This window comes from Monocercomonoides exilis (assembly GCF_001643675.1).
Source record: "Monocercomonoides exilis strain PA203 chromosome Unknown scaffold29-1213020, whole genome shotgun sequence".
Classification (NCBI taxonomy): Eukaryota; Preaxostyla; order Oxymonadida; family Polymastigidae; genus Monocercomonoides; species Monocercomonoides exilis.
In genome coordinates this window covers 279,531-301,727 of record NW_027150574.1, presented here as the reverse complement: position 1 = coordinate 301,727, position 22,197 = coordinate 279,531, and the positions used below count along the sequence as shown (strand labels likewise).

The following is a 22,197-nucleotide window of genomic DNA, read 5'->3' as shown; positions in this document are numbered from 1 at the left end:
TTTGTTCATTTGAAGAATCTCCACTTTTATTTCAAAACCTTATGATGTTATTGACCGAATGTCATATTTTTGAAAAATTATTCTATCCAGGCCATTGCAAGTAATTCCTGAACATAATTGTAATGTTTTATTTCATTGTTTGCATCTATTTGTATTTCTTTTTGGCCAGTTTCATTTTATTCTGAAATCAGAAATTCAGTTAGAAAATGCCATTGAAATGAAAGTTTTGTTGGCCCAGTGACAAAGGGAAAACGGATCCCAGGCTTCAACAACAGAAGAACGAAAGGAATTGAAAGTTTGAGTATTTCTTTTTTTTTTTGAAAGAAAATTTCTATATTTGCTTTTGTAACATTTTTTCGGTTTTCACAAAAATGGATAGTCTTGTTCATCTATCGCAGAGACTCACAAATCATTCTCCGATGGTGCAAAGCTACAAATTACATAACTATTTAGCAGCGGAAATTGGAATATGGAAAATATTTCCCCTTGAAAAGAGTAGTAATCATGATTAAGCAATATCCAAATCTCGACTGTATCAACAAAAAAGCAATTTTCAATGTTCATTAAAGGCGAGAAAATACTTGTTAAAGACGTTTTTGAAGGAACAGGAAAGTATCTGAAAAAGACAGAATTTCATTGGATTGCTGATCGAGAATGCTCTGAAGCTAAATTGATCAAAAATTTTTTGGATATTAGAGAAACAAAGAAAAATTCAAAAATTGTCAGAAAATATTGAATGACTAAAAGAAGAAGAAATCCTGAAAAACAGTTGATAAGAAATAGAAGAGAGCAAAGCAAGATCATGTGAAGGAACTATTAAAGAAAAATCAGAAAAGAGAAAGAACAGAGGATATTGAATTAATAATCAATTTCTCTTTAGAAAAAATGGAAAAAAAGAAATTCCATGGAAAGATGTGCCAGAAAAGGAGGATTTTGAAGTCATGGTGAAGAGTTGAAACAATATTATTTAATGAGGCAAAAGCAGTTATGTGCAGCTTTGTAATAGCCAAATTTATTTCTTGGTGTGGAAATTTTCATTTTCATCATTTTTTTTGATTTTTTTTATTTCTTTTTGTATTTTCAGGAATCTTTGAAATCAATCAAAGAAAATATGGAGATTTCAAATGAAAGAAAGCAATTATACGAAAAAGGAGAAGAAGGGATGATGCACTTAACTTAAGCAAAATATCAAAAGAAAGTGAGATTTGAAAAAATGAAGAAAAATAGAGGAAATTCATAAAAGATGATATTGTCAGAAAATTTATGTTAAAATAGAATGATTCAGAAAAATGGAAATAAAAGCAGAGAATTGAAGCCAGAAAATTGAAATGGAGCAGAAAATAATATTTTTTAAAACTCAACAAGATAATGGGATATTATCATAAATATGGTTCATAAACCCATAATCTTCATTAAAACAATGATTCACTTCATTTTTCTTGTGTGCTTATTACCAGCCATTTGTGGCAAAGACAGAAATGATAGATTGAGAAATGAATATGACGCTTTCTATGTTAGCGGGATGGAGAAGAGTGGTATTTTTGGGAAGAGAAGTGTTGTTCAAATGTTCTGTGAAATGTACAATTCGTCAGTTGAAATGAAAGGGATGTTGCTTGAAAAGCCAGCTAATTATGTGATGTTTGAAATAAGATCAGGTTCATTGCTACAGGTTGATGGAGGTGTGTTTGTGAGAAATGATGAGTGGAATGGGAATTATATGAGAAATGGAGGGACATGCAGGCTGATAAACGCGACTTTGGGTGTTGGGAATGGTCAGAAATGTGGAATGATGGGGAGTGTGGTGGAGATGGAAGGGGGAGATTTGTCGATGTTGTTTGTGAGAAACAGTGAATTTGAGGATGTTGTGTTTTGTGGGAATGGATGCAGTTTTCTGAGAGATGGAGCAGGAAGTTTTGAATGCATTCAAAACTGCAAATTTGCGAATATCACAAAGAAATGTTGTGAAACAGAGGAAATACAAACTGGAAAAGAGAGGATGATGAAAATGAGCAGAATGGAGGATTGTGATGTTGAAAAATCGATGAATGTGCTGGAAGGCGGGATTGTAAGTGGAACAGAAGGATCTGTTTTCTTTTCCTGTAACAATTGCACATTTGTTCAGAATGAAAGAGCGGATCGGAAGATGAAAAACACTGTGCGAAATGAAACCACCGAGGCACAAACATATAAGAATGCTGAATGGAATGGATGCTCTGCTCCATGTGGTGGGGCACTGTACGTTCATGGCAATTCGAGTGCTACGCTGACTGTTGAGAATTCATCATTTGCGAAATGCAATGCAACTTCAACAAGAGGAGGAGGAATATTCGCTTTGAATATTGCAGAATTTACCGTTGAGCATTCCACATTTGTTGAATGTTATTGTGTATCATCAAATGATAATGGAGGCGCAAGTGCAGAAATAGAAGGAATGAAAATTCAAGTGTTAGTAAATAATTGTTTGTTCAAAGATGGATGGTCAGAAAACGATGCTGGAGGAATTGGAATTTGGAAATCTAAAACAACGAAGACAAAAGACTGTGTATTAAATTGCTTTTTCCAAAATTGCAGTGGACATAATGCTTCAGGCACAGATGGAGGTGGATTTATAAGTTGGTTTCCTTATGATAAAATTGTTTCTCGCAACTGCCTTTTTCAAGGATGTCATTCAGATTTACGTGGAGGAGCTTTAAGTATTAGGACAGATGGATATTACGGAAATCTTTTATGGTTTTGCTTTTTCCATAATAATACAGCACCAAATGGAAATGATATTAGTATTTATGGAAATACTACAGTTTCCCAAGTTGTTTATTGTTATTCAACAAGAACTGAAGGGGTTAGATATAATGCAGATGGAGATAAAAGTGAATGGTTGCCAAACAATGACGGGAAATGCAGATTTGTTGCTTCAACTCAAAATCAGACAAATGCAAAAGACACATTCAGCTGTGGATTGAATGAAAGTTGTGCATGCCTCACAATCAGCCATTGCCTTTCTCAAATGATTTCTGGGTTTGTGGAGGAAATAAAAGTGCTTTCTGGAACAGTTGTGGAAGGAAAAGGAGTTGAGATTGGGGAGAAAACAATCTCTGTGAATGGAGCTTTGCCATCTGGCTCATCAATTGAAACAAAATTTGAGGGAAGTGGACTGAGTCTATTTTGTGTTGGAACAGGTGAATTGGCTGTGAATGATCTGTCTGTGGTTCACAACTCATCATTTGAAAACAACCGAAGAAGCAGATTATTTGAGATTCAGGGAAGAGGATTGATGGATGTGAAGAGAATGAACATTTCGATGGATGCATCTCATTCAGAAAAGAGGAGCATTCAAAACTCACTTGTGAAAGTTGATGGTGGAGAGTTGAAGATGCAAGATGTGAGATGGGGCAGAACATTCAGCACCACAAGTGTGATATCACTTTCTCAAGGATCATCTGCTTCATTGTCCCTGGATAACTGTGTGTTCGGCAATATTGTAAGAACAACAGCCGGATCATCAATGATGAGTGTGGATGAAGGGTCGCATTCAATAACTCTTGAAGGATGCACGATTGATGGCTGTGGGAGTGTTGATTCTGATTTTGGAGGTGGAGCGATGATTGAAATGGTGAACGCTGGTTCATTAACGATGAATGGAGGCGTTATAAGAAATTGTTATGCATCGACTATGCAAGGCAGAGGAGGAGGGATTGGGCTGAAAGTGAAAGACACAAATACTAACTTTCTGATCTCATCTGCATTTGAAGGAAACAAAGCCAAATGGGGAAGTGATATTTTTGTTGACTCGATTGATCTGGAGTCAACAGTAAGAAGTGGAAAGATAGCTTCATTGACAGCTTCGTTAGAAACAAAGAGCAAGATGCAAGGATATGAAAATGGGGATGAATCATTCCCAATTCCACTGTGTGCCTATTTGTGGAACAACTTTTCTGAGCCAGCGTTTGTGGGAGGAGGATCACTGAGCCATGATTTCTCGAAGTGTGGATTTGAAGAGTTTCCGTGCTCATCGATTTCGAAAGTAGCCACAATCCACTTTGAAGAGAAGAAAAAGGATATTGCTCTTCTTGAGCCATTTGTCTTTGGGGAGGAATTGGAGTTGGCTTCATATGAATGGAGCGTCGCATCCAAAGAGGATGAGATGAAGTGTGATGTTTCTGATCAGAAAGAGGGAGCTCAAAGTGGATTGATTGAAAGCACAGTTTCTGTATCTGTAACTGGCATTGTATTTTCGCTATCTAAATCGCTGACATATCATGAAAGTGTGTTTTGTTGTCGTTCAGAGAAGCTCACACTGAGCAAGTGTGGGATGGAAGGAGGCGTTGAAGCAATTTCGACCGTGTTTGTGAAGGCTGTTGGAGGGATTGTGGAAGTGAGTGAGTTTGCATCAGAGAGTGCTGTCAAATGGGGTTCATCGATATTCGTTGTTGAAGGAAATGCTGAAAGTATGCCTTCGATGAATATGACTCATAGTAATTTTGGAGAAATCACATTCAGCGATGGATGTGTAGTTGAGTGCCACGAGGGGATTATTGAAGAGATGTCAGGATGCACATTTTCATTGATCACTCGTTCGAAGGGAAGTGGAGGATGCATCAGCATTGCAAACAATGAGGATGATAATGATGGAAAAGATTACAAAGTGGAAATGAATGACTGCACATTCGAAGGATGTGCTGTTGTTGGAGAGGAAGAAGAGTGTGGGGGAGGAGCACTCTTTTGTGAGGCATCTTCGAAAACGAATCTTTTGATAAATATATGTACGTTTTATTGTTGCACAGCACCATATGAAGAGGAAATTGTTGGATATGGAGGAGGAATAATGATGAAAATGCTGAGAGATGAAGAGGCAGATTTTGTGATATCCTCACCTGTTTTTTCATCTGGGAAACCAAACAATGCAAAGTGTGGGAAGGACTTATTTGTTTCATCTTCATCGCTTATCAAGAGCATCAAAAACGAAACCCTGCCATTTGTGAAAGATAGACTGGAGAAGCTGAATGAAGACTCAATGAGAGGGTATGATGGAGGAAATAAAGAGTGTGCAATCCCACTGATCTATTTCTGGAAAGATATTGGAACGAGTGTGCTTGTTGCAAGAGGAGGAAACAATGTGGTTGTGTGTGGACTGTTGGAGTATCCATGTGGATCGGTTGATTATGGGGTGAAGCGAGGGAGTGACTTAGGGATTGAATCAATTGCAGTTCAGGGGACTTGTGATGTGAGGAATGAAATGAGTGTGAGTGGGATGAGGCTGGAAGGAACAGATGGAGAATCAGACAAAATCCAATTTGTGGAAGAGATTGAAGGAAATGGGAACGTTGTTGTTGAGTGCAGAGAAGTTGTTCAGTTCAAAGAAGTGGAGATAGTGATTCAGACAGCCTTTGACAATGGTGCAAATACCCTCATTCAGACAGGTTCTGATGCAGTCAAAACGAGTATTGTGAGCTGCTCAATTCACATGAGTGGAAATGCTGAAGGTGAATTAGCATTTGTGTTGATAAGTGCAACAAAAGGAATTGTTGAGATTGAAAAGGCAAACATCGTTGGATTCTCAACGATGCATGAGGTTATGAGCATATCAGCTGATTGTGTGACAACCATGAACAATGTAACATTTGAAGATATTTCGTTGAGTGGAAAAAGTGCAATTATGATGAGTAAAAGTATGATTTCTGCAATTGGGAATGATAATTCAGAAGAAGAATGGAATGTTCTATTTGAGCAATGCACATTTGTGAACGTGAAGAACAGTGTGTCAAACAGCCCTTCATTGCTTTGTTGTGATTTTTCAAAAGAAATGAGACTGAAAATGGATAATTCGTCGACAAACAATTGTGGATCGACAAGTTCTCATGAAGGAGGAGGAGTGTTTTTCCTTCTCGATGAGAGGGGGAAGCTGGAAATAAATCTCACAAATGTGACAGAGTGTTTCTGTTCGAACATTGGGAGAGGAGGAGGATTGTTTTTGAAATCACAGAGTGTTACACAGAAGACTTTGCCATTTGCGCTGTCGAACATCACATTCCGAGGGAATGTTGCATCGAAGGGGAGAGATGTGTTTGTGAAGTGCACTGACCTTGACACTCAGATTTCGGAGTGGCAGTTCCTGATCAACTTTGGAGAGCCATTTGTGAAGGAGCTGGCGATATGGGGATGCACAGCAGACAATTATGGAGATGAAGAGGATCTGCTGAGGAGAGTGTTTGTGTTCAGGAGCGAATTTATATTTGTATCTTCGATTCTTGGAAACAACAGCGACAGCAAGAACTGTGGGGAAATGAAGGGAGCATGTTCATCGCTGAATGTTGGGGTGAGCCACATCATCCCATCGGATTATTCGCAGCTGTATGTCTGGAATGAAACCAGATTAACTGGTTCGTGCTCAGCTAAGAAGGTGACGATCAAGTCGATGGAAGCGAACAGAAATGCCGAGATAAAAATCTGGGAGATAAATTTGGGAGGTGAGGGAGTTGTGAAAACTTCGGAGTTTGCTCGATTGGAGAGAGTGAAATTTGTTTTTGAAGGAACGGGGAATATTGGCTGCTCGTGTTTGATGCACCAACTGAGTGGGTCTCTTATTCTCGAATCTGTTTCATTCCTGATAGAGAACAGATCAGAGGAGAATTCACAGATCCTTTTTGATTGTTCTCTTATTGTTGTTGAAGATGGGCTGTTTGAAGCAGATCGATGTGGTGTTGGACATTTGATATTCTCAAAACCTGTATTCCAGATTTTGAGTTCAGAAAGAGCAACATTTGAAGATTTGTCAGTCAGCGATGTGGAATGCAAGAGTTCAATGTTTGAATGTGGAAAGTGTGAAAATGTGGGAATTTCGAAGTTGTCAGCCACAAATATCTCTTTGCAAGATAGAGGCCTCATCTCATTCGAAGCAATCAACTCTTCACTTATTTTTTCATTGATGCAATCATCATTCTCAAACATCATCAAAACAGCATCTGGATCCTGCATTATTTGCACAACTCAACCAATGACCGACTTTGAGATGCTGAACTGCTCTTTTCGTGAATGCACATCAGAGTTGCAAAAAGGAAGCCAAGTGTCAGTGGCAAATGCAAACAAAATATTTCTTGATTCGTGTGTGTTTGTGGGAGATCTCGTTGGTAATTTCGAAAAGATGAATAATGCAATGGATGAAATTTGCAGATGGAATGGTTCAGTCGTTGATATCTCAAGCAGTTTTGTAATGATGAAAGATATAACAATCTGCAACTCCTCAAAGGGAGGTTTAACTGTGAGTGGAGGATATTTGATGATTGAGAAAGGAGAGTTTTCAAACAATAATCCTTTCATTGAGAAATATCCTTCTCTTCGTCGAAACATAATCTGCTCTGATTCTGCTTCATTGACCATTTCCAGTTTGATAGGAGGAGATGGGGTTTTGCCAAATACATCTCTTTGGATGTTGAATGAGGGTTGTCTGCTTGAAAGGATTGTTTCTGAAAGAGCATCTTCATTCCTCATTCCAGTGTTGGAGAGTGCTGAAGCAAATGAAAAAGGAGAAGAAATGGAGGTTATATTCAAAGGAAAGCTGCTTCTGCCTTGCAACTTGTCATTCATGGTTGTGAAGCAGATTGGGGATGAAAAGCAGATAGAAAAGTTTATGTTTGATGAGAGTGGATATGAATCGGAGACAGAAGTTGAAGGGAGACTGCCAAAGGAGACTATAACGAAAGCAGGAGAAGGTGTGGAAGTGAGCGTGTGCATTCTGTTTGGAGATGCAAAAAATTCATCATTCACAGATTCTTTCATTCTGAAAAACAAAAGTGAGCCCAAGGTTAATGGAGATGAAAAAATTGTTGAAGGAGGAAAAGAAGGGAAATCGTATTGGTTGTTGATTGTTATAATCATGGCTTTTGTGCTTCTTTTCATTTTAATTGTTGCAGTAATTTCAACACTTCGATGGAGAAAGCAAAAGAGAAGGACAGAAGAATTAGAAGAGATTGTGAATGATAACATCAAAAAAGATCCAAAGCTGATTGAAATGACAACAATGGAGATGTCTCCTGAGGAGCAGTGGCGACGAGCAGAGAGGGAGGCTGAGAAGAAAAACGAAGAGAGGATAAAGAAGAGAGTGTATGAAAATAGCTTGGGACATTCAGAGTCATCAGAGCACCTTCTGTCTGAGAGTGGATCGACTGAATATATTTTGGGAAGGGATTCAGATAAGATTCCAGAATGGATGTTGGAGAAGATCGATGAGAAAGAGATCGAGGATGAAACGAGAAAACGAACACCATCACCATCCATTTCATCCATTTCAACAACAGACACTACAGATTCAGAATCAACTTTTGTTCGGAGAGAGGATCTGTGCCCAACCACCTCATCAATGTCGAATCTGGTGGATGCAATGGCCTGTTCATCGCCTCATGAAAAACTGATTGTGGATCTGCGAGATTCATTATTCATGTTGCTTCATGGAAGGAACGAGAAGAAAGAAATGGCTATTGGAAGTTTAAAGGAAAGGGAGCAAACAGCTGCTCAGATCCTGTTCTGGGTGGCGAATGGAGCACTCCACTCCTTTGATGAAATGGACAACCCACTTCAATCTCTTGCCAATCTGAGTCCCCACCTTGTGCTATTCTCAGAGCACATGGTGATCTGCATTGTGATGCATTCTGACTTATTGTCAGATGATGATTCAGACTCGTCTTCCATATCTTCGTCAACAGTTGCAACATCTGACAGTGGCAATGATGGTGATAGCGACTCTCTTCCCTCATCAGCCTTTGAAGATGAAGATTATTACAAAAAAGAGTGTTTGAGATGGAAGGCACCAGAACTGCAGGTGAACAGGAAGATGGGTGCGACGAAGGAGTCAGTGGCATTCTCGATCGGGACGATGCTGTGGGAGTGCCTGACACTGGAGATTCCATTTGGAGAGTATGAGGCAGAGGTGGCCGGGCAAAAGATTATGAATGGAGAAAGACCTGATGCAACTCGAGTGATTGAGTCAACACTAAATCGATTCGTTTCTCTGTGCTTTTCACAGCAGATAGGAGAGAGGCCAACTCTTGTTGATGCAAAGAGAGAGTTCATCCAGCGCTTTCCTCCAGGGGCTGTTGTGCTTACAATTTCAGATGCAGTTGATTATTACGCGGACAGCTGTTGTCACCAAAGCGAAGATGTTTTAGATGAAAATGCAACTTCCAACCCAGAAGATATTTCTGGTTTTTTCAGTGTGAAGGATTCATAGGCATTTTAACTACACCAGATAAATAATAAAACTTCTTTTTGTCGAGTGTCAATTTTCACGGATAATCTATTTTAATAAAAAATGGTGTTTCTTTTTAAGTTTACAATTCTTTCTGATTATCATCATTCTTCAAAATATCCATTTATTTGTGTTTAACATATTTTTGTGATCGTCTTTGTGCTTTGGATTTTGATCGATTTTTATTTCCTTTTCCCAGAAAAGGTCTCACGAGCATATGCACAAAATTCGCTCCCTTCCACAAAAAATTTTGACAATTTCATTTCTTAATTCACATTTCAGACTTATTATTCTGAATCTGATTTTAAGGAATATTTCAAACAGAAGCTCTTCCATTTTGATGTTGAAGAGTTTTGTGCACTGTCTTTTTCAAGGGTATGTCCAAGTATCTGCTTTCTCACAAACAGATATCTACAATCAAATCCAGATCATTCTCATTAATTTTCATCCTTTTCATACCAAAAAATCTATTTAGAATAACGAGATGACACTTTATCGAAATTTAGACAACGAAGAAGCGTGGATAATAAATTTTTCATTTGATATTTTGCTTATTTAATGTGTTTTCATTTTCTTTTCTGTTGTATGTGTGAAAATGATGGGCAAATGGAGAAGATCCTAGTACCACACGATCACTTCCCTTTTTTATTAAAATTTTGTTATTTATTCTTATTGTGCTCATTAGGTTTTAGGGTTTTGACGAATAAAACAAGTTCATATTGGATATTGTGATGATTTAGGGTTTTTCGGAGTAAAATTAGGGTTAGGGTTAACCCTGGAAGAGACATTCAAAATGAAAATGATTTAAATAGTGAGAAGGATCACCTTTGTTCCAGGATCTGCTTCACTTGCCCATTATTTGAGCATCCATATTGCAAGCTGATCATGAATGTGACAAACAAAAAGTTGAAATTTGGGATACAATTTTTTGCTTCATGAATTCAGTACCACTCAATTTTTTCTGATGTTTATCTTTATTTTTTTTTTTTTTTTCATCATTATGCACGAGAAAGTTAGACTGATAATGATAAAATGAAGAAAAAGTGAAGAACAAATCGTTGTGTAACATATGTATTTAAAAAATAAACCCCATTTCACCTTTTCAAAAAAACATTTTTTTCAATATCACCTTAATTAAAACATATTTCTCTTTCAGAAGACATTCGAGCTGAAATGTGAAAAAAATAAAAAAAATAAAAATAAAAAAGAAAGAAAGAAAGAAAAAGAAAAGTGGAAGAAAAAATTTTTTCACCATTTATTATTCAAATTTAAAAGACTTTTCATTCGAAAAATTACAACTAATTATCCAAAATATATAAGTTCTAATTCGAAATTAACAAATTTGAGTGTTTTTTTGTGAAATAATTTTTGTGAAAATTGGTATTTGGCTGAGTAACGGAAAGTGATAAAAATATATCATATTTTTCATTATTTATAAAATGGATGAGAAATGGAACCACTATATTATTTATTTGTGTATTATAGTTAGTGTTAATAATGGTGGACACTTTCAATAATGGTGGACAGTCGCATTATCTCAACAACCATCAAAAGTTGCTTTTTGACAATAAACACGATTATTCCTTCAATGAATACACACTCATACGATATTCAAAAATGAAACAACTTGCTCCCAAGAATAAAGAAAGAGACATTTTCTATTTTCGGAGAAACTCGGAGAATCTTATTTCTCCGAGTTTCTCCGAAAAGAAAAAATAATTATTATTAAATTTCACCGTATTGGATAAATTATTAAAATAATTCACATTGGTTTGTATTCAATGAGGGAATAATTTGGTTAATTGTCAAAAAGAAACTATCAATAGTTGTTGAAATAATGCGACTGTCCACCATTATTGAAAGTGTCCACCATTATTAACACTAACTATAATACACAAATAAATAATATAGTGGTTCCATTTCTCATCCATTTTATAAATAATGAAAAATATGATATATTTTTATCACTTTCAGACACTAAGCGGGTAATTATTTTTGAAATCATATCTTTTTTCGGGGTGTTTATTTTTCAAAGGTTGTTTGTCATTGGGAAGAGTCATTGTAATTTATGTGTGTTTTTATCACAACAACATTAAAAATAAATGTTTATGCTCAAATAAAGATGTTGATGTTTTCAATAAACCTTTTCATTTTTTTGTGCTCTTTTGTTGATAAAAAAGTGAAAATTTTGAACCGAAAATTCTGAAAGAAAAAATATGTTTTCAAAAATAATCACACAAGCAAAAAACCAATTATTCACAAACATTTTTCTTAATCAAAATACTCAATATGAATAATTTTGAAGAAGTTCACCAATTTTTTATTTCAAGTTTATTTATTTCGAACAAAAAGTTTAATAAGTTTGATTAATAAATGGTATGTTATGAAAGAGCAATTTTTGTTATCCTTGAGAATAATCTCTCCATGGAACAAATCAAAACTTATAGATATTAAAAGAATGAAAGAATTTGTTCACAAAAAAAATTGTGGAAGATCATCAAAAAAACTTGCAACACAAAGAGAAGCTAAATTTGATAAACAAAACAATTTATTGACAAAATTTTCTGAAAATAAAATTTCTTTTCCAAAATGCAATGAAGTTCATTTATTTTCCAGAAAAGTTTTGATTTCCGTTAATTGCGCCTTTTTTTTAAACTGGAAAAAAACTTGTCACGTGGAATATATGTTTTATTATCTAGCACCATTAACTTGTTTCATGTTTTAATTTCATTATTCAATACAAAAACTTTGTTTTCAAAAATAAATTTTTTATAACACAATTCAAATCTCGGATGCTACAAAATTTTGAGCTTAACTTTCAAATAATTGATTAATTGAATAATGTGTGAAGAAGATCGAGAAATATGTATTTTTAATAGCCATGACGTAGCATTTTTTGTTTATAAAAATAAAAAACAAAACTCAACAAATGAGTGAGCAAAAACAATTTGCTATCACATATAATGCCTGGCAAGATAGATGTCTCAATAACTGAAAGAGGAATAATTCTGATGAAATACCTCAAAAAATATCTTATTTATGCCAACTCTCCAGTGACACCAGACTTTCAAAACAGTTTTATTTGTGCTCAGTTAAAAATAATAATTGCAATCTCTGAAAAATTGTTTTTTGAAAATTTCTGAGAAATCAATTTTTATTTTTCACGATATTCGGTCAGTATGAAAATGTGATTTTATTGCTCCTAATGAGAAAGTTTGGATAATGTTTATATCGAAAAAATTATTAAGAATTATACACGTTTCTGTTTAGAGAAAACTATTTTGTCAGGTGCTTGTGAGATGTCAAGTGGTTTTGCTCAATATATGGGTAATAATTTTTGAAATCATAACTTTTTTCGGAGTGTTCATAATTATGAATATTCATTGTCATTGGTTAACAAATTTTCATTCTAATGAATAATGTTTATTTATCGTTTCAAAAGCCACAATTTTTCTCAAAAAATAGCATAAACGTCATAAAATTGTTCTTTCACTTTCCAAGGTTCGTTCACGAATATTCAAAAAAATATTCTGACCGAAATTTTTGAAAGAAAAAATATGATTTCAAAAATAATCACCCATATGTTTGTTATTAATCTAAGTTCAATATCCTTGGTGTTAAGAACAGAAACATGGAAATAATTATCTCCCCTCAGAAAACAATATTTTTGGTAAAAACAGGGAAAATTCCTTTTGAAATCATAACCTTTTTTGGAATTTTTATTTTGTTTTATATATATGTTTTGTGTTATATGGGTGATTTTTTTTGATATCATATAAAAAGATCAAAAATCGAAAAAATAAATACTATTGTGGTATTACTGTTCAAAAAATCAAATTGATTTTTCTTCAGCATTTAGCTAAAATATCTGTAATATATATTTGTTTTATTGTCATATAAAAAAAACATACATTTTTGAGGTTTTTCTGGAAAAGAATTTTTTTGATCAAAGAAAAATAATGTGAAAAATAAAAAATAAAACTGTTGGATAAAAATATCAAGTTTCTCAACTTGCTAAAACTATCCTAATAAATAAAAAATACTTTGAAAAACACAATTGAAGTAGTTTGCTATAAATTTGTTTCAATTAAAAATTATTTAACTTCAAACTTTTGAAACCAATTTGTTTTCTTGACTTTATCTATTTCTTCGACGGAAATATCATCACAATATATCAGTCCTTTCTTTTCGATTCAGTTTCTTCATCAAACGTTGAATGAAACACAATGAAATCGATAATCAATGAATAAAACTTATTCGAACTAGTCTTTTTACTCTTTATTCTTCTCATCACTTGTCCTTCCCTCTTCCTTCTCCATCCTCTCTCATCTTCCTTCCATTTCCACTCTGCCCAATCAAAATTCTCCCTTCGAAAATACCTGTGGTGTTGTTGGCTTCCTCTCCGGTTCTTTCTGCGTCATTCTTCTCGTTGAATTCCTCAATAACTACAATTGCTTGTGAAACTCTTCTGGAAACAAATTTTCCTTTACACAAAGTTCATTGGCAGCTGTGTGAGCGACGAGGTGAGCAAAGGAGGAGGATGAAGAAGAAGAGGTTGATCCATAATTCGAGTGGGAAGAAGAAGAAGAAGAAGAAGAAGAAGAAGAAGAAGAAGAAGAAAAATAAAAAGAAGAAGATGATGAAGAAGAAGAAATTAAAATAAAAATTAAAATTAAAAAATGAAGAAGAATGAGAAGAAGAAAATGACGACGATGATGAAGACGAAGGATGAAGTGATTGATTAGAATGTTTGTCTCTCACAGCACAGTTTTCTTTCTTTTCTCTTTCTCTTTCTTCCATTCTTCCTTCTTCTCTTCCTTCTTCTCTTCCCTCTCTCTCTCCCTTCCAATGCGTTCTCCACCACCTGTTTTATCCTCCTCTCTTTCTCTTCTCTCAAAAAATACCTCTCGCAAAACGGTTTCACATCCTCTTCCAAACAGTCCCCTTCAAAAACACGAAAAGAAGCTGGACCGCTCGGAAGCGAAACACTCACTTTAAAGAGAAGTTCTGCTTTTGCTTCTTCTTTTTCTTTTTCTTTTTCTTTTTCTTTTTCTTTTTCTTTTTCTTCCTCTTCCTCTTCCGATCCCTCTTCTTCTTCTTCTTCTTCTTCTTCTTCTTTATCCTCCCACCAAATCCATCTCTTCTATCAGCTCCATTCACAACAAGTCCAATGAAAAAATCAACTTCTTTTTGTTTTGGAAGAAAAGAATGACAAAAGATGGAATGTCTTATTTGTTCCCAGAAGATTGGAAAAGATTGGTTGATGGTGTGTTGGCTTAGAAGATAATGTTTTAATGTTTTCTTTTTTCTATTTTTTCTTTATTTCTTTATGTCTTTTTTTCGTTTTCTTTTTCTTCTCTCTTTCAATCCAATCTGTCCCTTAGTAAATAATCGGATGAAACGTCAATTCTTTCTCGTTTTCCTTCGTCTTTTTCGCTTCTTCGGCTGCTAACCATTCCGCTTGTGTGTTTATATCGTGAAAATACAGTTGGAGAATTAGCGGCGACGGAGAAATTTCTTTTTTATTTTGGGTTTCCCACTTCTTTTTCATTTCTTCTTTCTTTTTGTCTTTCTTTTCATCATTTTTATTTTTAATTTTATTTTCTCCTTTTAAATTCCCTTTTTCGCCTTGTTTTTTCGAATTATTTTTGCCAGCAAAATAAAACCCAACAACATCATCTTCTTCTTCTTCTTTTCTCAAAGCCAACATTTTTGTCAATTGCTTCTTCTCTTCGATTTCTTTCAGTCTTCGCTGAGTGAAAAGAGAAGTTAGCTTCAAAAGCAAAAGTTCATCTTGATAGTCTTCATCTGTATTTTCTTCTTCTTCTTTTCTTCTTTCTTCTTCTTCTTGTTTTCCTTCCCTTTCTTCCCTTTCCTCCTTTTTCTCCTTCTTTTCCTTTTTTCACTACCAAATCCTTCCTCTCCTTATTCTTCCTCTCCTTCTCTTTTTCATTCTCTCTCTTCTCCTTCTCTTTCTTCTTCTCTATCCATTTTATCATTTCTTCTTCGTCTCTTATTCTCTTTCTTTCTGCTAATTCTTCCGATTTGTCGTTTCAAATCACATTTTTTCTTTCTTCTTCTTTTCTCTTCTTTTCCTCTTTTTCTTTTTCTCTTTTCCCCCACAAAATTGCCATTTCGACTACTCTTTTCTGTTTGTCTTCGGTTCAACGCTGAAAAACAGCTGGAATTTCATTTGGTTGATTGGAAGAAGAAGAAGAAGAGGAAGAAGAATTTAAATGAGAAGAAGAAGAGTAAGAGGAAGAAGAAGAATAAGTTCCATATATTCCCAATGACAATGATACAGGTGAAGGATGAATACCTGAACGAGGAATCTTGAACAGTTTGGATTGATTTGCCTGTATCTAATTGGCCGTTGGAAGAGGAGGATTGATTGGCGTCACTTGTGGAAGTGGATGATGATTTTGAGGAATTTCTTCTATGTTAGCAAATGAATCAGGTGAAGAAGAAGAGAAAGAAATGATGAATTGATGAAAAAACTTGAATAAAAGAAAAAATAAGAACATGATTAAGTAGTTGAAGCAAAAAAGGATGGTGATGAAGTTGGAAACGAAGAAGTTGAGAATGAAGATGATGCGTTAGCAGATGAAAATGTTGAGAGAGTGAATTGTATTCCGATATTTGTTGCTGCATCATTCTTCGATTTTTGATTTCAGGCAGAAAATCTGAGCCAAGAGTGGTTAGAATCGTCACAGGCTTATTCTTCTCATTTGTTGTTTTCTTCTTTTCTTTTGCTCCTCTTCTTTCTGAGCCTTTTTAATGTGTTTGTCAAATCCATCTTCTTCTTCCTCTTCTTCCCCTTCATTTTTCTCATTATCTATGCATTTATCTGTCAAACACAACGATCCCTTTTCATCTTTATCACACACAAACTCATTTGCACTCCTCTTCTCATCCTTCTTTTCTCTCTTCCCTTCCTTCTCGCCACCAACCCGAATCCCCTGGCTAGCCACATACGCTGCATAGTTCAGAAGGATACTCTGTGGCTCAAACACATCCCTCGTCGCTGACGCGCTGATGCTTGCAAACACACCAGCATTGCCCAATCTGCTCTTCCGGAGAATCATAAAAGAGATATGCAGCGAAACTGAAGAAATAGATGAATGAGAGTGAGAGGAAGAGATTTGGCCGGATGCTCAAATGGACTTTAGTGTGAGTGAAGAGGAGTATGTAGCAGGAGATAAATGAGCGAGTGGCTCTGGAGAAGTTCCAACAAGAACAGAAGGGGCAGACAATTGTGTGTGTGGCAAGGGAGAAAAAGGATGAGTGGAAATTGACGAGGAGGCTGTGATGTTTTGAGTGTGCAACTGGGAAGATGAGAATGTGCTGTCAAACGAGCAAAATGTCTGGTACTGTTCATCATCATTTTCATCACCTCCTTCTTCTTTTCCTCTGTCCCTCCTCCTCCTTTCTGTCGCTGCCTGTGCAAGCCTTGTGTCGAAAGCGTCAATTTGCGATGTGCAAAACTCGTCTTTCCGTTTCGTCTTCGTCTTCGCCTTAGGCTCTTCCTGCTGTCTTCCTTTCCTCTGCTCTGCGCTCAATTTGCTTCTGATATCCACCTTCATTGCTTCTTCCATTTGAACTCGCACTCTCCTTTCTCTTCGCTTCTTGGCGATGTCATAAAGCGAGCGGATGAACGCAATGTGCCTTGAAGCTCCTTCCATCTCCCACTGCCATTTCTCATTCGATGTCCATTCACTCCTTTCATCTCATTCTGTACAGCTTGCGAATTGATGCTATTCGAATCGCTGAAGCAGAGCTGAATGTTCCTCTTCGGAAGAAGAAAATAGTTCAAAAGCACATTTCGTTATCTCACAGAAGGCTTGTACAGCGACGAAGATACTGTAGAGAGGAAGAATAGTTATTGAGATTTCATTTTGGAAGGCAAACTGGTGATGCTGATTGAACAGCTTACAAACATCTGAAGGTTGAATGTGATGCAACACAAAGTGAAAAGAGGAACCAAAAAAGAAGGTCAAGAATGTGAAGAATTTGGAGAAGGTGAAGAAGAAGGAAATTATGAGGAAGATGAGAAATAAGGTGAAGAAGATGAGATGATGATGAAAATAAATATTTATGGTGATTGAGAAATCCATTTATATTCCAATAAATTTAGTGAAGAAGTTGATATGTTTCATGTGATGTTGGCGATTGATGCAATGCCGTATAAAACAAGTCAACTTCACAAGGAAACAATAATCTAAATTGAAGAATTTCTGGCTGTTGTTCTGTTATTTATCAATAAAGTTGAATTTCTTCAAAGCCAATTCACTTTCTTTTTGCAATTTCCTCTCCATTCCCCTCAAAAATAGAAAATGATAATATTTCTCAATTTCTTTTCCTTTCCATTTTTCCTCTTCCATTCAGCCCTCAATATTCTCAGAAAATATCAAACCCCTCCTTTTCTTCATCTTTCCCCGTCTCTTCCAAAATATCTTCTTCTCTCATAAAAAATACCCCTCTTCCAATCAAACACTTCAGAATATTCTTCTTCTTTCAAGCTTTTGCGCTCTTTTCTTTCTTTTCAAATTCCATTTCTCCAATCAACAATAATCACCTTCTTCATTATCCCCAGTCACTTCTCTATATATTGACTATATTATCTTCCCCAAATCTAGACCCACTCTTCTCCATCCCTTTGTCTCCAAAATTTCTTTCATTCAAAAATCCCTCTCGAAATATTAACATTCCATAAAACTCTCAACTCCCATCCCCTGACACAAATAATATTCTTCCATCACTTGTATGCACCTTATCCCTCATGTGCAAGGTGTTGATGAGATAAACATCAAATACTTTTTTGTATTGTTGAGAATATTATTAAAGGAGATGATCATGACAAAAACAGAAAAAACCCCTCTGGACATCCACCACAATGTGTACGGGCTGAGAAGACCCTTCAGTGAGATATACAATATATTTTATGAAGAAGGATGCAATGCTGCAATTTGACCATTCTGAGACTGAAATAAAGAGATTGATTTATTTTTTGAATGATGATGGCTGTGGAAATGAAGCTGTTTGGAAAAAAACAGTCGAAGTTCAGTTTGACATTTATTTATTTTTCTTTATATGAATATTTGCCTTTTGATGTATTTTGTGTTTCTTTCAGGGCAGGGGGCGGAAAAGAATGAAAATGAACGAAAGCGGGATATCTCGTTGTCCAGGGTGGCTATGGAGTTGGGAGAGCGAATCCATATGGAAAGTACCCAGGGTGAAGTGATTGGGAAGGGAATTGGCGTTGACATTTTTGTATGAATCTGATTGGATTTGAATTGAGAAAGGTGAGATTTGAATAGAATGCATAAATCTCACTTTTTGCAGAAGAGTGAAATAGAGGCATTTGAAGCTGATATGACTTCAAGAAAGGACTGTTTGCGAATCAGATGATGAAACGCTGAAAATTGAATGTTTTCATTAAATATTTATCGATTTCAACTAATCTTATTTTATATTTTTTCAATAATATTATTTAACTGTTTTTAACTTAGAATATTGATTTTCATCGTTATTGTGATTATTGTTATCATTTTTTTAAACCAGAAAACTTTTTATTTTTTCTGTTCATTGAAGTTTCGATTATTTTTTGGAAAAAGTTTATATTTTTTATCAAATATGAAGCAAAAACAAATTAAAAACAAATTGAAATAAACAAATAATAAATAATAATAATATATTAAACTTGGGTGATTTTTTTTGATATCATAAAAAAAGATCAAAAATCGAAAAAATAAAATTTATAACGGTATTTATTGATCATAGGGAAAAATTGATTTTTTGCAAGTATTTAACTTTTATTTCTGTTATAAATATTTGTTTTATTTTCATATGCAAAAACCACACCTCTTTTATGTTTAGAGAGAAAATGGGAAATTTCAGATCAAGTTTTTTTAAAATTTCAAAAAACGAATAAATAAAACTTCAAAATGAAAAAGTCAAGTTTCTCAACTTTCCAAACAGAACTAATAATTGGAAAATAAAAATGAAAAGATATTGGAAAAGTCAAAAATATGTATAAATTTTTTCTTTTTTATTTTTTATTATTTTTTTTGATATTCAAAAAAAGAGAACAGTTCGTTATCTATTATTAATTATGTTTCAACATAACAAATTATCCGTTCCAGTCTAGTGATTCAGTAACTGGATGGAATTGTGGAAAAGAAAATATTGCTAAGAACAACAGTGGATTCAAATTCATCTATTTCTCTCTCTTCTCCTGATCTTATCACTTATTGACTTCTCTCTCCATCCTCTTTGTTCTTCGTCCAAAATTTTTCATTATTGTTTCTTTGAAATTCTCATTCAACACACACCCTCTATCGCTCCTTTATATACAATGGAATTCATTCCATTCATCCTTCGTTTCTTCTTCTCTCTTCTTTCATTTCTTCATTAATTGCCAACTCCCCTGCCCTCTCCCTCTCCCTCACCAACTGCACAATCGCCAACATCGACTCAGCTCCACAACGCCAACAGATTCCCACCAATGGCGGGTGCATCTCATTCGCCTCATCTGTCTCTGCCAACATATTTTCGGCGAGTGATTCCACCTTCTCCAGCTGCTCTGTGAGCGAGGATACAAGTTCTGGAGGAAGAGGCGGTGCTCTCATGATCGAGTTCAAGGATAATTCAGAAGTGTCATCCACAACCTTTTCCATCACCAATATCGTGTTTTCAGCCAACAAGGCCTGTGTCGGAAGAGATATGTATTTTGTGTGTGAATCATTTGTCGCTTCTGTGAAAGAGCCCTTGTTCGCCTTCATGGGAAACATCACTCAGAAAGACAACTCGGCTGTTGGACATGACAGAACAGAAGCATTCGGTAATTGGAATTTCGATTTATAAATCTTTATCAACGGGCATACAGCTGATAATGAATGCGTGGAAAGAATACTTGGTATCAAAGAAATGTATTGCTGGCTATCAAAGATGTACTGCAAGAGTCCGCGCAAAGCGATGTGTCTTCTGAAGAAGGTGCAATAGAATGTTGCGTGGAAAAAGACAAAGAAGACAAGGAAGCTGAAGGTGAAGAGGAAGATGCAGTTGAAGCAACAGAATAGTTTTTGTGTGTATAATACGATAAGAAATTATTAAAGTTGAAACATGCTATTTCTAATCTTTGTCACTTTCTTTCTCTCTCAATTTCTCCTCCTTCATCTTCTTCTTCTCTTTTGGAGAGCTCCTTATCCAGCAAAAGAAGAAATTTGCAGAAAGCGTTGAAAGTGGAAGGAGGTCGAGAAGGAGGAGAGAGAAGAAGAAGGATTAGAATAAGAGAATGAGGAGGAAGAGATGAGAATGATGCAACTTCCAATACCCACCTGATGCTAACAGCATCATCATCAGAGGACGATACAATTAAGGGGGACTGGGAAATGAACGACGCAAAAAAAAAGGAAGAAGAAGAAGAAGGTATTGATGATGAAGAGAAGATATCAAAAGTGGACTCTGAAAAGAGAAAGCCAGCGTGTGTGGAAAGGAGGCAGTCATCGGCGTCACAGAAATATCTGTTGAAGCAAATGGTGCGGTGGAGATGGCACATTGTTCAGTCTTTTTTTTCTGTTCTGTTTCCAATGGCAGCAGAAACTCTGAGAAGCTATCCTGGAAGAGATCCGCAGTCCATGCTTCGCGATCGAAACTGATAAAAAAAAGTGATTAAATGAGAGATGATTCATATGTAAGAATATTATTAGATTGAATTAATTGAAATAAAATATTGAAAAAAATTAATTTGCAAACAAGAAATGGAATAAAAGCAAAAAATAACAAATGATTGAATAATACAGAAAACCTTATAAAATGAGGAATTGTGCCTTCATTGTTTCTCGCACAGAATTTAATGGAGATTGTTTGTGTGAGTCACAACAGAGTGGAAAGATAAGGTGTTTCAATGATTTCTATGCAGAGGCAGTTCAGACAGGCATTTCGATGCCGGTTGTCAATGCACACACTCACAAAATGACCAATGCGATCAACTAACAAATCCCTGTCAAGAATGTCTGTTCACAAGAAAAAGAGAAAAATAAAAGCAAATAGTTCAAAATTTTCAAAAGAATATGAAATAAAAAATAAAAATAAGCAATTTATTATAAATTGATAATATTTCTTTGTTAAATAAAAAGAAAATAAACACAAACATTTATTCCAATCTTCTCCATCACCAGCATTGATCCGTTTGAAATTCTGTTTTTTCTCTCGTCGAGCTCAGAACATCCGCAGCCTTTGGCTCTCATCTCTTTCCAAAAATCTTTCTTCTTTGAAAATCTAGTCAATCTTGTATGTTAATAGCTAATTTCCCCCAAAGATAGACATTTTCATTTACAAGTCTCATGAAGCTTGCTGCACTGGGCGCGTCCAACTTCGCCTCTTCGACTGTTTCCTTGTTCTGTGACGTGAACTAAGTCTGCTTTTCATTCGCAATCCTCTTTGGCTATATGATAAACTTCTACGCCTGTGTTTCTACCCTGCTCGAATCAGACAACAAAAAATCCAACTCAGACTGGTAGATTCCACTGAAGCTTCCATTTCCCCTCTTCTCTGCTGCTTCCACCACATTCTTCTCTATCTGGTCCGTGTAATCGCAAAATTACAACCACACGAAGCTTCCATACTCTCTTCCATTGCGCCTGTCCATGCAGCGCAGAAAGCGGCACTTTCAAGAGATCTTCGCAATGGTGCCTGTGAATAAGATGAGCGGGTCATTCGCCTCAAATTTCTCATCCGTTACCGACGACCGGCCATTCCAAATCGAGTTCTCATTCTGTTCATAGAACAGATTCATTTTCACATCCTACACCACACACGAAACAAACAGTGAGCATTCGATGTTAACTTGAGGAATCTCAGGAGCCCACTCCTTCTACTGCTTCCTCCGAAATGAATCTATTGCGAACTGAGGGTCAGACGAAGGCCTCGGTGATGGAGCGCACAGAAAGCTGTCGCGA

At 35.7% G+C, this 22,197-nt stretch overlaps 7 protein-coding genes across 7 annotated transcripts; 3 read left to right on the top strand and 4 right to left on the bottom strand.

Annotated features, from left to right (window-relative positions):
* Positions 1–44: 44 nt before the first annotated feature.
* Positions 45–453, top strand: MONOS_11084 (uncharacterized protein; the record flags this gene model as incomplete). Its single annotated transcript, XM_067863588.1, has 3 exons — positions 45–100; positions 225–295; positions 380–453. 3 exons carry the CDS (start codon positions 45–47, stop codon positions 451–453), a joined length of 201 nt encoding a protein of 66 aa, XP_067725320.1.
* A 967-nt stretch (positions 454–1,420) lies between these two features.
* MONOS_11083 (uncharacterized protein) lies at positions 1,421–9,220 on the top strand (the record flags this gene model as incomplete). The annotated part of the gene is made up of 1 exon (XM_067863587.1): positions 1,421–9,220. The coding sequence occupies one exon, from the start codon at positions 1,421–1,423 to the stop codon at positions 9,218–9,220; it is 7,800 nt and encodes a 2,599-aa protein (XP_067725319.1).
* Positions 9,221–15,945: 6,725 nt separating this feature from the next.
* On the bottom strand, positions 15,946–16,323 carry MONOS_11082 (uncharacterized protein; the record flags this gene model as incomplete). Its single annotated transcript, XM_067863586.1, has 1 exon — positions 15,946–16,323. One exon carries the CDS (start codon positions 16,321–16,323, stop codon positions 15,946–15,948), a length of 378 nt encoding a protein of 125 aa, XP_067725318.1.
* A 69-nt stretch (positions 16,324–16,392) lies between these two features.
* Positions 16,393–16,920, bottom strand: MONOS_11081 (uncharacterized protein; the record flags this gene model as incomplete). The annotated part of the gene is made up of 1 exon (XM_067863585.1): positions 16,393–16,920. The coding sequence occupies one exon, from the start codon at positions 16,918–16,920 to the stop codon at positions 16,393–16,395; it is 528 nt and encodes a 175-aa protein (XP_067725317.1).
* A 2,688-nt stretch (positions 16,921–19,608) lies between these two features.
* MONOS_17750 (uncharacterized protein) lies at positions 19,609–20,028 on the bottom strand (the record flags this gene model as incomplete). The annotated part of the gene is made up of 1 exon (XM_067870701.1): positions 19,609–20,028. The coding sequence occupies one exon, from the start codon at positions 20,026–20,028 to the stop codon at positions 19,609–19,611; it is 420 nt and encodes a 139-aa protein (XP_067725316.1).
* Positions 20,029–20,577: 549 nt separating this feature from the next.
* On the top strand, positions 20,578–20,895 carry MONOS_11080 (uncharacterized protein; the record flags this gene model as incomplete). Its single annotated transcript, XM_067863584.1, has 1 exon — positions 20,578–20,895. The coding sequence occupies one exon, from the start codon at positions 20,578–20,580 to the stop codon at positions 20,893–20,895; it is 318 nt and encodes a 105-aa protein (XP_067725315.1).
* Positions 20,896–21,747: 852 nt separating this feature from the next.
* On the bottom strand, positions 21,748–22,021 carry MONOS_17749 (uncharacterized protein; the record flags this gene model as incomplete). Its single annotated transcript, XM_067870699.1, has 2 exons — positions 21,748–21,931; positions 21,981–22,021. 2 exons carry the CDS (start codon positions 22,019–22,021, stop codon positions 21,748–21,750), a joined length of 225 nt encoding a protein of 74 aa, XP_067725314.1.
* Between the last annotated feature and the right edge of the window lie 176 nt (positions 22,022–22,197).